Source organism: Solanum stenotomum, chromosome 12 (assembly GCF_019186545.1).
Source record: "Solanum stenotomum isolate F172 chromosome 12, ASM1918654v1, whole genome shotgun sequence".
NCBI classification, from domain to species: Eukaryota; Viridiplantae; Streptophyta; class Magnoliopsida; order Solanales; family Solanaceae; genus Solanum; species Solanum stenotomum.
The window spans coordinates 39,881,436-39,896,568 of NC_064293.1; the positions used below are offsets into that span (position 1 = coordinate 39,881,436).

Here is a 15,133-nt window from a genome sequence, read left to right on the forward strand (position 1 = left end):
AAAGTGTGAGTGGAGTCACGTGTGTATGGTATGAGGTCACATGAGAATTGTTACCAGAAACGATATGAAGGAATCTTTTCATTTTTATTATATTTTCTTTTTAAACAGAGTAAACAAAAAAAAATTGAGTGAAATTGAAGTGGTAAGCCAAAAAACGTGAATATGTGTGGAGAATTGTGAGTGGAGCCACGTGTGTATGGTATGATGTCAGATGAGAATTGTTACCAGAAATGATATGAAGGAATCTTTTCATTTTTATTTTATTTCTTTTTAAACAGAGTAAACAAAATTTTTTTTTAATGGAATTGAAGTGGTAAGCCAAAAAACGTGAGTATGTGTGAAAAGTGTGAGTGGAGTCACGTGTGTATGGTATGAGGTCACATGAGAATTGTTACCAGAAATGATATGAAGGAATCTTTTCATTTTTATTTTATTTTCTTTTTAAACAGAGTAAAAAAAAAAAACTGAATGAAATTAAAGTGGTAAGCCAAAAAACGTGAGTATGAGTGGAAAAGTGTGGGTGGAGTCACGTGTGTACAGTATGAGGTCACATGAGAATTGTTACCAGAAATAATATGAAGGAATCTTTTCATTTTTATTTTATTTTCTTTTTAAACAGAGTAAACAAAAAAAATTTGAATGGAATTGAAGTGGTAAGCCAAAAAACGTAAGTATGTGTGGAAACGTGTGAGTGGAGTCACGTGTATATGATATGAGGTCACATGAGATTTGTTACCAGAAATGATATGAAGGTATCTTTTCATTTTTATTTTATTTTCTTTTTAAACAGAGTAAACAAAATTTTTTGAATGAAATTGAAGTGGTAAGCCAAAAAACGTGAGTATGTGTGAAAAAGTGTGAGTAGAGTCACGTGTGTATGGTATGAGGTCACATGAGAATTGTTACCAGAAATGATATGAAGGAATCTTTTTATTTTTATTTTATTTCTTTTTAAACAAAGTAAACAAAAAAATTAGAACAGGTTAAAAATTACATGTCTATATATATATATATGAGAAATGGGGAAGCAAATCAACAAGCTTAATTACCATGGCATAGAGCAAATTATCTAAAGATTAAGTAGTGTTATCTGTTAAATTAATCATGGCTTTTGCATTATTATCATCACCATCACTTGTTTCAGTTTGTGATAAAACCTTTATTAAACCTTCTTCTCTCACGCCACCTACTCTTAGATACCACAAACTGTCTCACATTGATCAATTCTATAGTAATATGTATATTCCTTTGGCATTTTTTTACCCTAAAGTACAACAAAGAGAGGAGTCAAATAATTCTCATGAACTTTCTCATATAGCTCACTTGCTACAAACATCTCTATCACAAACTTTAGTCTCTTATTATCCTTACGCTGGAAAATTGAGAGACAATGCTATTGTTGATTGTAACGATATGGGAGCTGAGTTTTCGAGTGTTCGAATAAACTGTCACATGTCTGAAATACTTGATTATCCTGATGCATCTCAAGCAGAGAGTATAGTTTTTCCCAAGGACTTGCCTTGGGCGAATAACTATGAAGGTGGTAATTTACTTGTGGCACAAGTAAGTAAGTTTGATTGTGGGGGAATAGCTATCAGTGTGTGCTTATCGCACAAGATTGGTGATGGAACCTCTGTGCTTAATTTCGTTAATGATTGGTCTCGTATGACTCATAGTCGTATGACAACAACTTTGGCTTCTAAATTTGTAGGAGATTCTGTTTTCTCGTCAAATTATTATAGTCCTATTATTGCGCCACAAATGTTGTCTAATGTCAGTGAATGTGTACAAAAAAGAATCATTTTTCCTACAACCAAGTTAGACGCACTTCGAGCTAAGGTAATCATATCACAAGTCCATTATTATTATTTGCTTTTATGGTTCTTTCTTCATGTTTCCTCTATTTCAATTTATACGACATAATTTGAAGGTAGCAGCAGAATCGGGAGTAGAAAATCCAACAAGGGCTGAAGTTGTGAGCGCGCTACTTTTCAAATGTGCAATTAAGGCAGCATTAAGTACAACTACTTCAATGCTTGCGCATCGTCCATCAAAGTTTGTTCACCTTTTAAACGTACGTAGTATGATGAAATCTCGTCTACCTCAAAGTGCCATTGGGAATCTCTTGTCCAGTTTCTCCACAACAATAACTAACGAACAAGACATTGAGTTACCAACGTTGGTTCGTAATTTGAGGAAGGGAGTTGAGGTGGCGTACACGAAAGATCAAGTGGAAGAAAATGAATTGATCTTAGAAGTAGTAGAATCCATGAGAAAAGGGAAGAAACCATTTGATGATGAATATGAGAATGTGTATTCTTGTAGTAATCTTTGTAGATTTCCATTATATAAAGTGGATTTTGGATGGGGAAAACCTGAAAGAGTTAGTTTACCAAATGGTCCTTTCAAGAATTTATTCTTCTTGAAAGATTACAAGATTGGTCGAGGCGTGGAAGCGCGGGTAATGTTGGAGAAACAACATATATCTGAATTTGAACGCGATGAGGATCTTCTTGAGCTTATTTCCTAATTGGTTCCAAGTTTTTTGAAGTATCCTCATGGATTTCATTTATGTTGTGATGGCTTTGTTTCCGTTCATCTAATTAATATTTACTAGTTCATCTTGGGGTGGTTCAATGAAATTAGTGGCTTTATGTAAATGTTTATATTGAATAATATTAGTATTTTATGTGTTACATGTGCATCTCATGTGTCAATCAGTAACCATCTTGCCATTACACTGGATGTTTTTTTTGTAACAAGAATGAAGAATTCAACAATTTATTTATGTACTAATAACTTTATTTTTAGTGATAATCTTAGAGATTGTATCAAACAATTGTGAATTAGTGGAGTGTTTACATGTATGAACTCTTTTAAAATCAAGGAGAATTACGTACACAAACGTCCTGAGGTATCTACTTTTATACCTTGTAACTCTTAATGCATGCGATTTTGACTTTTTATGTTATATATTTTCTCATAAATATAAAAATTTCATAAGTAGTAAAACTATTAAAATTGTCTCAATTCCTTATACAATCTTACCAAATAAGCAAAAGTTTATAGAATCCCATAATACTTTTATCACAACGTAGTCTTAAAAATACAATATTTATTGATCAAGCTTTAATTCAATAAAACAAATAAAATTAAACATATATAAGTTGTGGTATACTAGTCTTTAATATAGTTTTCTCACGTAGTACGGACAATCTTCTCACGTTAAACTTGCATTTATTGTTCATACGACTCAGAAGACGAACCAACATTGTTACTTTGAGCCATTTGTTGGACAATTTGGTGGGTAAATAAATTTGATAAAAAAATAACGAATTTGATGAATATAAATGGTAAACTAGAAATTGATTTGAAGTACTATTAAATTACTCCCTCCGTTTAAAAAAAATGACCTCCTTTCCTTTTTAGTTTGGTTAAAAAAGAATGACCTCTTTCTTTTTCGGTAACATTTTAATTTCAGTTTTTCACGTGACATGTTTAAGGCCCCAAGATTAAAGGCAAACTTTGTACATTTGACATAACTTTAATTTAGGACCACAAGATTCAAAAAACTTCTTTATTTTCTTAAACTCCGTGTCAAGTCAAACTAGGTCATTCTTTTTTAAACGGAGGGAGTATATGTTAGTGAGAATAATCATTATATGAGATGTAAGTGGTTTAAAAAGTAATTATATGAATTATAAATTGGGAAAATTGTATATAATAGCAAACTATTAATTCAAATTAAATGCTATAAATATACTTTGATTTAATTGTACCCTATAGCAAACTATTGCTATTTTCGGCACTCTCCCTGGTGGAATGTCGCTCGCCACTCTCGTTTGGTGGCAGTCTCGCTCACCTCTCTTGCTTTTATACAAACACAAATGTATAAAATGTGTTTGTGTTTGTATAAAGCGAGTGAAAATTGCATACCTACATATATTTCGTTCCCCTCTCTCAGATCTCGCTCGCCACTCTCCCAAATCTCGCTCGCCACCCTCGCCTCTCTCACTTGTACAAACAGAAACGAAATGTATAAATTGCGCTTTTGTTTGTATAAAGCGAAAGAAAATTGTATATACACATGCAATTACATATATCTTCGTCCTATACACTTATAATTATACAATACAAATATTTCCCCGTCCAGTTTTCTTTTGCCTTTCTCTCTTTCTCGTTTTATACATACACAGATTATANCATGTTTAAGGCCCCAAGATTAAAGGCAAACTTTGTACATTTGACATAACTTTAATTTAGGACCACAAGATTCAAAAAACTTCTTTATTTTCTTAAACTCCGTGTCAAGTCAAACTAGGTCATTCTTTTTTAAACGGAGGGAGTATATGTTAGTGAGAATAATCATTATATGAGATGTAAGTGGTTTAAAAAGTAATTATATGAATTATAAATTGGGAAAATTGTATATAATAGCAAACTATTAATTCAAATTAAATGCTATAAATATACTTTGATTTAATTGTACCCTATAGCAAACTATTGCTATTTTCGGCACTCTCCCTGGTGGAATGTCGCTCGCCACTCTCGTTTGGTGGCAGTCTCGCTCACCTCTCTTGCTTTTATACAAACACAAATGTATAAAATGTGTTTGTGTTTGTATAAAGCGAGTGAAAATTGCATACCTACATATATTTCGTTCCCCTCTCTCAGATCTCGCTCGCCACTCTCCCAAATCTCGCTCGCCACCCTCGCCTCTCTCACTTGTACAAACAGAAACGAAATGTATAAATTGCGCTTTTGTTTGTATAAAGCGAAAGAAAATTGTATATACACATGCAATTACATATATCTTCGTCCTATACACTTATAATTATACAATACAAATATTTCCCCGTCCAGTTTTCTTTTGCCTTTCTCTCTTTCTCGTTTTATACATACACAGATTATACAATTGATCTTTTGTAGACAACTGCTTTCTTTTGTATATGTATAGTGAATTATACAACTGCCTTCTTTGTATATGTATAGCGAATTATACAACTGATTTTTTGTATATGTATAGCGAATTATACATATATATGTTTGCTATGGAGCGCAATTATGCAAACTTTGTTATAGCATACAAATATGAATTTTGTGTTTGCTATATGTGAAAGTTGCTCTTATAAATTTTATTTACATATGAAATAAATGGTTAGTAGATATAAATATGGGGTTGTTTTTACAAAATATATAAAATTGTGGGTCAATTTTTGTATTTGAAAAATCTCAAATCATGATTTTTGAAGAATTTGATATTAAATCAGTGTAAAATCACATGTCCAAACGCTAATTTCATCTCATGATTTCATATCGTGAAATCAAATCGCATGTCCAAATGCCTACTAAGTTATCCTTATTTATTATAGTAGATGGCTTTTTAAAAAAATTGAGCAATATATTTTTTAAACAAAATGTTTTTTTTAAATTAGGCTATAGTTGAAAATTGTTGACTACTTCAATTTTGAATTCTTAAAAAGTGATACTAATTATTTTAGGATAGTTTCGTTAAAGCTAAAACCACTGTTAATATAAAATGGAAAATATTCCATAGGTTCACTTTTATTTATTCACTATTTCATCAGTAGATTTTTATTTACTCATCACTTCTAACATATTAAGATTCCATGTTTTAGTTTTAGCATTAATTATTTATTTCCCAAATCAGTAACATATGTTTGATTATTTGTGTCCGCCTGCTCTGTTGTTGCCTATATGTGTCTGGTGTGTATTCCTCCCCATGAATTTTTACTTCTCATCCTATAATTCACCCCCCTCCTCTTCATCATGCTCCTGTGCGTATTTATGTATGACTCGATACAGCAACATCAATATTGGAGATAAAACGTAAAGAGTGCTTACCATATGAACAATTCTCGTGTCTATATGTGTGAGTATGGAATTGAACTGGTGTTAGTGAAAAACTTACAAGATAACAAAAATACAAGATTACAATTGAAAATAAAAATGAAGTAATAAATCTCTTCAGGCTGAGGCGCGTATATCTCGCTCTCTTTAAGGAGATTCAAGCCCATTGCAGCAAATGTTTTCACTGGTCCAGCAGTAATTCTTCTTGACTTGTCCCCTCCAGGATACAACAGCCTAATCACAATATATAACTCAACAACTCTGGACAAGAGTTGAGTCCAAAGCTCCACAAAAAAGAACACCTCCCTTCAACTAATAAGAACTCTCTTTTTGACAAACTTTATGCGCTCTATATTTTTCTTGTGTGTATTGTATCTTACAAACCAAATAAAGACCACCACTATTTATACTAGAAGAAGTCTTCCTAGCCATGAATAGGAAGATAATGGTGTAGTAAATAGTGAATATAATGGTCTTAGGAGTTACATATGTTACAAAGAATAATGAGGAATAAAGAGTGAAGTAAAGTGGGCAACTAAAGGCCACCAACGTGCAAAGACTCAACGGACAAAAGGAAGATGCTACACAAAGACCATAACTTCCCAACGTTCTCTACAACATTAATCACTAATGAAGAATGGCAATAAAGCCTAACTGACAGTAGATGAAATGTCACATTAGGAGCGAGGATTGTAACTCCTAAAATGCATGCTACATGCTCACCTCACATAGTAAGTATAGATTCTGCCAAACGGACAGAGGTGCAAATTAATATAATAAAATATTAATATTAAAATGCTAACAAACCAATAACTGGTAAGCCAAAAAACGTGAGTATGTGTGAGGGGAGTCATGTGTGTATGGTATGAGGTCACATGAGAATTGTTATCAAAAATGATATGAAGTGAAGGAATCTTTTCATTTTTATTTATTTTCTTTTTAAACAGAGTAAACAAAAAAAAAATTAGAGTGGATCAAAAATCACGTGTCTATATATATATATGAGAAATGGGGAAGCAAATCAACAAGCTTAATTACCATTGCATAGAGATAATTATCTAAGGATTAAGTAGTGTTATCTGTTAAATTAATGATGGCTTTTGCATTATTATCATCACCATCACTTGTCTCAGTTTGTGACAAAACCTTAATTAAACCTTCTTCTCTCACCCCACCTACTCTTAGATACCACAAACTGTCTTACATTGATCAATTCCATAGTAATATGTATATTCCTTTGGCACTTTTTTACCCTAAAGTACAACAAAGAGAGGAGTCAAATAATTCTCGTGAACTTTCCCATATAGCTCACTTGCTACAAACATCTCTATCAAAAACTTTAGTCTCTTATTATCCTTACGCTGGAAAATTGAGAGACAATGCTATTGTTGATTGTAACGATATGGGAGCTGAGTTTTTGAGTGTTCGAATAAACTGTCACATGTCTGAAATACTTGATCATCCTGATGCATCTCATGCAGAGAGTATAGTTTTTCCCAAGGACTTGCCTTGGGCGAATAACTATGAAGGTGGTAATTTACTTGTGGTGCAAGTAAGTAAGTTTGATTGTGGGGGAATAGCTATCAGTGTGTGCTTATCGCACAAGATTGGTGATGGAACCTCTGTGCTTAATTTCGTTAATGATTGGTCTCGTATGACTCATAGTCATATGACAACAACTTTGGCTCCTAAATTTGTAGGAGATTCTGTTTTCTCGTCAAATAATTATAGTCCTATTATTGCGCCACAAATGTTGTCTAATGTCAGTGAATGTGTACAAAAAAGAATTATTTTTCCTACAACAAAGTTAGACGCACTTCGATCTAAGGTAATCATACCACAAGTCCATTATTATTATTATTTGCTTTTATGGTTTTTTCTTCTCTGTTTTAATTTATATGACATAATTTGAGATGATATTTATGAGTAAAGGTAGCAGCAGAATCGGGAGTAGAAAATCCAACAAGGGCTGAAGTTGTGAGCGCACTACTTTTCAAATGTGCAATTAAGGCAGCATCAAGTACAACTACTTCAATGCTTACACGTCTCCCATCAAAGTTTGTTCACTTTTTAAACGTACGTAGTATGATCAAATCTCGTCTACCTCAAAGTGCCATTGGGAATCTCTTGTCCATTTTCTCCACAACAGCAACTAACGAACAAGACATTGAGTTGCCAACGTTGGTTCGAAATTTAAGGAAGGGAGTTGAGGTGGCGTACAAGAAAGATCAAGTGGAAGAAAATGAATTGATCTTAGAAGTAGTAGAATCCATGAGAAAAGGGAAAAAACCATTTGATGATGAATATGAGAATGTGTATTCTTGTAGTAATGTTTGTAGATATCCATTCTATAATGTGGATTTTGGATTGGGAAAACCTGAAAGAGTTGGTTTACCAAATGGTCCTTTCAAGAATTTATTCTTCTTGAAAGATTACAAGATTGGTCGAGGGGTGGATGCGCGGGTAATGTTGCAGAAGCAACATATGTCTGAATTTGAACGCGATGAGGAGCTTCTTGAGCTTATTTCCTAATTGGTTCCATGTTTTTATGAGTATCCTTATGGATTTCATTTATGTTGTGATGGCTTTGTTTCGATTCATCTTGCTAATTAATATTTTCTAGTTCATCTTTGGGTGGTTCAATGAAATTGGTGGCTTTATGAATTATGTAAATGTCTATATTGAATAATATTAGTATTCTATGTGTTACAACTTACATGTGCATCTCGCGTGTCATATAGCGTGTCATATAGTAACCATCTTTGCCGTTATACTAGATGTTTTTGTTGTTACAAGACTGAAGAATATAATTCAACAATTTATTTATGTACAAATAACTTTATTTTTAGTATTAATCTTAGAGATTGTATCAAACAATTGTGAATTAGCAGAGTGTTTATATGTATGGACTCTTTTAAAATCAAGGAGAATTACGTACACAAACGTCCTGAGGTTTCTACTTGTATGTATATCTACCGCCTACGTACTTTTATACCCTGTACTTCTGAAATGCATGCAGAAAGTAGTTTTTTCTAAGGACTTGCCTTGGGCAAATAACTATGAAGATGGTAATTTACTTGTGGCACAAGTAAGTAAGTTTGATTGTGGGGAATAGCGGTCAGTATATGCTTATCCCAAAAGATTGGTGATGGTTTTGTTTGGATATGCGATTTTGACTTTTTATGTTGTATGTTTTCCCATAACATAAAAATTTCACAAGTAGTAAAACTATTAAAATTATCTCAATTTTTTATACAATCTTAACAAATAAGCAAAAGTTTATAAATGGTTTATAAGTAATGATATGAATTATAAATTTTATTTACATAAGAAATAAATGGTTAATAGATTAAAAAAAATGTGGGGTTGTTTTTACAAAATATAAAATTGTGGGTCAATTTTTGTATTTGAAAAATCCCAAATCATGATTTTTTAAGAATTTGATATTAAATCAGTGTAGAATCACATGTCCAAACGCTGCTTTCATCTCATGATTTCATATCGCGATATCAAATCGTATGTCCAAATGCCTACTAAGTTATCCTTATTTATTATAGTAGATGTTTTTTTAAAAAAAATTGAGCAATATATTTTTTAAACAAAATGTTCTTTTTAAAATTAGGCTATAGTTTTAAATTATTGACTACTTCAATTTTGAATTCTTAAGAAGTGATACTAATTATTTTAGGATATTTTTGTTAAAGCTAAAACCACTGTTAAAACAAAATGGAAAATATTTGTGAGGTTCACTTTTACTTATTCACTATTTCTGATGAACAGATTTTTATTAACCGTCACTTTTAACATATTAAGATTCCTTGTTTTACCTTTAGCATTGATTATTTATCCCCAAATCAGTTTGCAAGATGATGTAAACAAAACATATGTTTGTTTATTTGTGTCCGCCTGCTCTGTTTTTGCCTATTTCTGTGTCTAGTGAGTATTCCTCCCCATGATTTTTTACCTCTCATCCTATAATCCATCCCCCTCCTCTTCATCGTGCTCTGTGCGTATATATGTGTGACTCGATACAGCAACAATATTGGAGATCATGAAACGTTAAGAGTGTTTACCATACGAACAATCCTCGTGTCTATATGTGTGGTTATAGAATTGAAGTGGTAAGCCAAAAAACGTGAGTATGTGTGGAAAAGTGTGAATGGAGTCATGTGTGTATGGTATGAGGTCACATGAGAGTTGTTTCCAAAAATGATATGAAGTGAAGGAATCTTTTCATTTTTATTTTATTTTCTCTTTAAACAGAGTAAACAAAAAAAACTAGAGCAAGTCAAAAATTACGTGTCTATATATATATGAGAAATGGGGAAGCAAATCAACAATCTTAATTACCAGCATAGAGCTAATTACCTAAGGATTAAGTAGTGTTATCTGTTAAATTAATCATGGCTTTTGCATTATTATCATCACCATCACTTGTTTCAGTTTGTGACAAAACCTTTATTAAACCTTCTTCTCTCACCCCACCTACTCTTAGATACCACAAACTCTCTTACATTGATCAATTCCAAAGTAATATGTATATTCCTTTGGCACTTTTTTACCCTAAAGTACAACAAAGAGAGGAGTCAACTAATTATTCTCATAATGAACTATCCCATATAGCACACTTGCTACAAACATCTCTATCAAAAACTCTAGTCTCTTACTATCCTTACGCTGGAAAATTGAGAGACAATGCTATTGTTGATTGTAACGATATGGGAGTTGAGTTTTTGAGTGTTCGAATAAAATGTCATATGTCTGAAATACTTGATCATCCTGATGCATCTCATGCAGAGAGTATAGTTTTTCCCAAGGACTTGCCTTGGGCGAATAACTATGAAGGTGGTAGTTTACTCGTGGCGCAAGTAAGTAAGTTTGATTGTGGGGGAATAGCTATCAGTGTATGCTTATCGCACAAGATTGGTGATGGTTGCTCTGTACTCAATTTCCTTAATGATTGGTCTCGTATCACTCGTGGTCGTATGACAACAACTTTGGCTCCTAAATTTGTAGGAGATTCTATTTTCTCGTCAAATAATTATAGTCCAATTATTGCGCCACAATTGTTGTCTAATGTCAGTGAATGTGTACAAAAAAGATTTATTTTTCCTACAACCAAGTTAGATGCACTTCGAGCTAAGGTAATCATATATACCACAAGTCCATTATTATTATTTGCTTTTATGGGTTTTTCTTCATGTTTCCTCTATTTCAATTTATACGACATAATTTGAAGGTAGCAGCAGAATCGGGAGTAGAAAATCCAACAAGGGCTGAAGTTGTGAGCGCGCTACTTTTCAAATGTGCAATTAAGGCAGCATCAAGTACAACTACTTCAATGCTTATGCATCGTCCATCAAAGCTTGTTCACTTTTTAAACGTACGTAGTTTGCTCAAATCTCGTCTACCTCAAAGTGCCATTGGAAATATTTTGTCCATTTTCTCCACAATAGCAACTAACGAACAAGACATTGAGTTGCCAACGTTGGTTCGTAATTTAAGGAATGGAGTTGAGGTGGCGTACAAGAAAGATCAAGTGGAAGAAAATGAATTGATCTTAGAAGTAGTAGAATCCATGAGAAAAGGGAAAAAACCATTTGATGATGAATATGAGAATGTGTATGCTTGTAGTAATCTTTGTAAATATCCAGACTATAATGTGGATTTTGGATGGGGAAAACCTGAAAGAGTTGGTTTACCAAATGGTCCTTTCAAGAATGTATTCTTCTTGAAAGATTACAAAATTGGTGGGGGTGTGGATGCACGGGTAATGTTACAGAAACAACATATGTCTGAATTTGAACGCGATGACGAACTTCTTCAACTTATTTCCTAACTAGCTTTCAAGGCTTTGGGAGTAATAACGGCTCGATTCTGCTTCATGGATTTCATTTTAGTTGTGATGATTTTAAAAGTTAATTGAGATTGTTTCCCTTCCTCTAATTAATATTTACTAGTCCTATGGGTCGGTTCAATTATATTAGTGGCTTTATGTAAATGCCTATATTGAATAATCTTTGTGTGTTGCATGCGTCACATGTGCATTTAATTTGTGTCTACTAGTAAAAAAAAATCAATATATATTGTCAAACAAGCATGTGTGAGGTAGTGATGACTGGCATAAAAACTATAGTTTATAGTAAATATTTTAAAATTAATAAAAACATAAAATTTATAGAGAAAAATCAATCCATAAACAAAATTCTTAAACTAATTGCGCAAGAAAATATAGTTTATACGTGAAATTAAATAAGTGTGTCCACTTCTAAATCTACAACACAATATGAAATTAAAGAAGGAAGATTTCTCCACAATCAAGAGAAATGTTTTCTTCAAGATTTATGATATATTGTTAAATACTTCTTGGAGATTAAGTACATGACAAGAAATTTCATGTCTACATCCTTTGTCCAAGAAAGAGGTGATTAATTTAATTGTGGAATCGAAGTCGACAACCTAAAGACGAGAACAAAAATATGGAATTATCTCCAAAACGCATTATTTTTCGTTTTTCTTAAGGACCTTTTTAGTTATTTTATTTGTCACTTAAAATGTATTGGACATCAAGTAAAAAAATAATTAAAAAAAAAATGAATGGCAACACATAATTAAAACTGTATTATAAATGTATTATACGTGTTTAAGTGGAAAAAAATGTTATTGATAGTAGTAAATGTTTTCTTGATATATCATATTTATGTTTTGAAGCCTGACTAATATGAATTTGAATTGAAAAAGTTTTACTTTTAAGTTTGATGGTGAAAATTTTGGTTTTTAATACTACCTTTTGGTTATGAATAAAATCTGAAATTAGAATCTTATTCTTATCCTTCCAAATTATTATTTTTTTAAATTAGGGGAGGACTAAAAGAGAGTAGTTAATCAATGAACCAATTTGATTAGTTCAGTAGTTACATAATCTTAGCTTGTAACAAATTCCACAAAATTCAATAAATTAATGGAGCTTATCTTGAAACATCCAATTAGGCATTAGATCCTTCGGAGCCACAGAGAAATAGTCATTCTTTCAGCCTATGAAACTCCGTTCTCTTCACAAGAATTACAAAAGATCAAAATGAATACTAAATCAACTCTTAGCTTAATTATTATTTTATCGAGGGTTGTGATAGGATAGTTAGGATCCCTCTACCTTTAATTAGATGTTTTGAGTTTGAAATTCGATGATATAGAACCTCTTGGTAAGGTAGCATTTTAATCTCCTCAGTCGGCTTATCCGATGTAAATCTAAATTAATCGAGCCAATTTCTGATTCCAGATATTTAAAGTGCAAAGAAAAAGAAAAGTTGTTCTTACCACCAAGGCGTATGATAGGATGGTTTGGATTCTTCCACCTTCAATTAGACGTTTCGATTTTGAAACTAATAATATAAAACTTGTTCGTAATGTAGCATTTATCTTCTATAGTAGATGCAAATCTAAATTAATTGTGGATTTATGATAAACTTAGTTGTCCTTGTTGGAGCAAGATTCTTTAATTGTCTTTTATGAATAATAAAAACAAAGTGCACAAGCAAGGATCGAGTGTATGCAAGTATGATACTATAATAGTTTCTTCTTGTGTGTGTATATATACACATGTTATATTGAAGTTGGCAATACATCAAAGACCTTGTTCATATTAAGAAAATAATCATGGCTATAGCTCCATCACAACTTGTTTCACCAGTAACTGAAAAAATCATTGTCAAACCATCTTTGCCCACCCCTTCTCCACTTAAATACCACAAGCTTTCGTTTATCGATCAATCGTTGAGTCACTTGTACATTCCTCTAGTATTTTTCTACTCTAAGCAACAACAAGAGTTTGATCAAGTAGCTAACAAACTACAAAATTCATTAGCAACAACTTTATCAGCTTACTATCCCTATGCTGGAAGAATGAGAGATAGTGCCACAATCGAATGCAATGACGGGGGAATCGAGTTTTTAAATGTTCGAATAAATTGTCCCATGTCTGAAATGCTGAACAACCCTCATGACTATGCAGAAGGGAACATATTTATGAAAGATTTACCTTGGAAAAATTCGTTCGATGGAAGCCTACTCGTGGCTCAATTATGCCATTTCGATTGTGGAGGAATAGCAATCAGTACGTGTCTGTCACATAAAGTTGGTGATGGTGGCTCTGTAGCAAGTTTTATCTATGATTGGGCTAAAATAACTCGAAATCCAAATCAAATTGCTCGTCCCCAATTTATTGGTGACACATTTTTTCCAACCCCAAATGGACCTTTAATTGCACCATTGATTGATTCCAAATTGGAGAAATGTGTACACAAAAAGTTCCATTTCTCTGCCTCCAAATTACAGGGCCTTAGAGCAAAAATAGCAGCTGAAGCGGGGATCAAAAATCCAACACGAGCAGAAGTTGCGAGTGCACTTCTGTTCATATCAGCTACAAAAGCTGCATCGAAAATCAATAACACTTCATTCAGGCCATCTAAATTGATTAACTATGTCGATATACGCCCAATGACAACACCCCCTTTATCGCGAAATATTATAGGAAATCTCCTCACTGTGACTTCCACAACAGCAAGTCACGATGAGGAGATGAAGTTGCCAAGATTGGTTCGCGAATTTAGGAAGGAATTCGAGCAAGTATACAAGAAAGACCCTGTTCAGCACAATTCATTGGTGTTGAAATTACTTGAAATAATGGAATCACCATACGCTATTGACGAATTTGACACTTATTATTGCAGCAACATGTGCAAGTTTTCGGGTTATAGCATAGATTTTGGATGGGGTAAACCTGAAAGAGTGTGTGCACCAATGGGTCCATTCAAGAATTTCTTCATATTGAGTGCTGATCAAAGTATGGATGGTGTTGAAGCTATGGTGACTTTGGAAGAACAACATATGTTGGCATTTGAATGTGATGAAGAGCTCTTGGAATTTGCTTCTCCAATTTCAAGTTTCTAAAAGGAGTTTTTGAAAAGGTTCATCAACAATTTGCTTCCCCGAACTCTGCGCATAGCGGGAGCTTTAGTGTGGATGCCTACATTTAAAACCACTTGTAATTCTCCATTTACTCTTTTCGTCTTTCTTTGGTTGGTTTTTCTTTTCTTTGTTTTTCCAATTCCTCTAATCATTGCAATAAAAGGAGTATTCAAATATTATGTGTGTAATGCATTGTTTTCACCAACCAGAAAGCCACTAGCTGTCAATCCAATAACAAATAAATATACTACGTAGTACATAAGTGTAATTTTTACACTCTCTAATTATCTATACG

General features: G+C 32.8%; 3 protein-coding genes across 4 annotated transcripts; all 3 read left to right on the forward strand.

Annotated features, from left to right (window-relative positions):
- Window positions 1-1,066: 1,066 nt before the first annotated feature.
- LOC125848852 (acyltransferase Pun1-like) lies at window positions 1,067-8,413 on the forward strand. 2 transcript variants are annotated; one of them, XM_049528795.1, is made up of 3 exons: window positions 1,067-1,839; window positions 1,931-2,375; window positions 8,249-8,413. In XM_049528795.1, exons 1-3 carry the CDS (start codon window positions 1,105-1,107, stop codon window positions 8,401-8,403), a joined length of 1,335 nt encoding a protein of 444 aa, XP_049384752.1. In that variant the 5' UTR covers window positions 1,067-1,104; the 3' UTR covers window positions 8,404-8,413. The 2 variants fall into 2 exon arrangements, with proteins under 2 accessions (XP_049384752.1, XP_049384751.1); XM_049528794.1 differs by lacking the exon at window positions 8,249-8,413 and having other exon boundaries at window positions 1,931-2,640.
- Window positions 8,414-10,238: 1,825 nt separating this feature from the next.
- On the forward strand, window positions 10,239-11,710 carry LOC125848851 (acyltransferase Pun1-like). Its single transcript, XM_049528793.1, has 2 exons — window positions 10,239-11,015; window positions 11,111-11,710. Exons 1-2 carry the CDS (start codon window positions 10,275-10,277, stop codon window positions 11,708-11,710), a joined length of 1,341 nt encoding a protein of 446 aa, XP_049384750.1. The 5' UTR covers window positions 10,239-10,274.
- A 1,817-nt stretch (window positions 11,711-13,527) lies between these two features.
- Window positions 13,528-14,820, forward strand: LOC125847425 (acyltransferase Pun1-like). The gene has a single exon (XM_049527046.1). It carries the CDS (start codon window positions 13,528-13,530, stop codon window positions 14,818-14,820), a length of 1,293 nt encoding a protein of 430 aa, XP_049383003.1.
- Window positions 14,821-15,133: the final 313 nt, after the last annotated feature.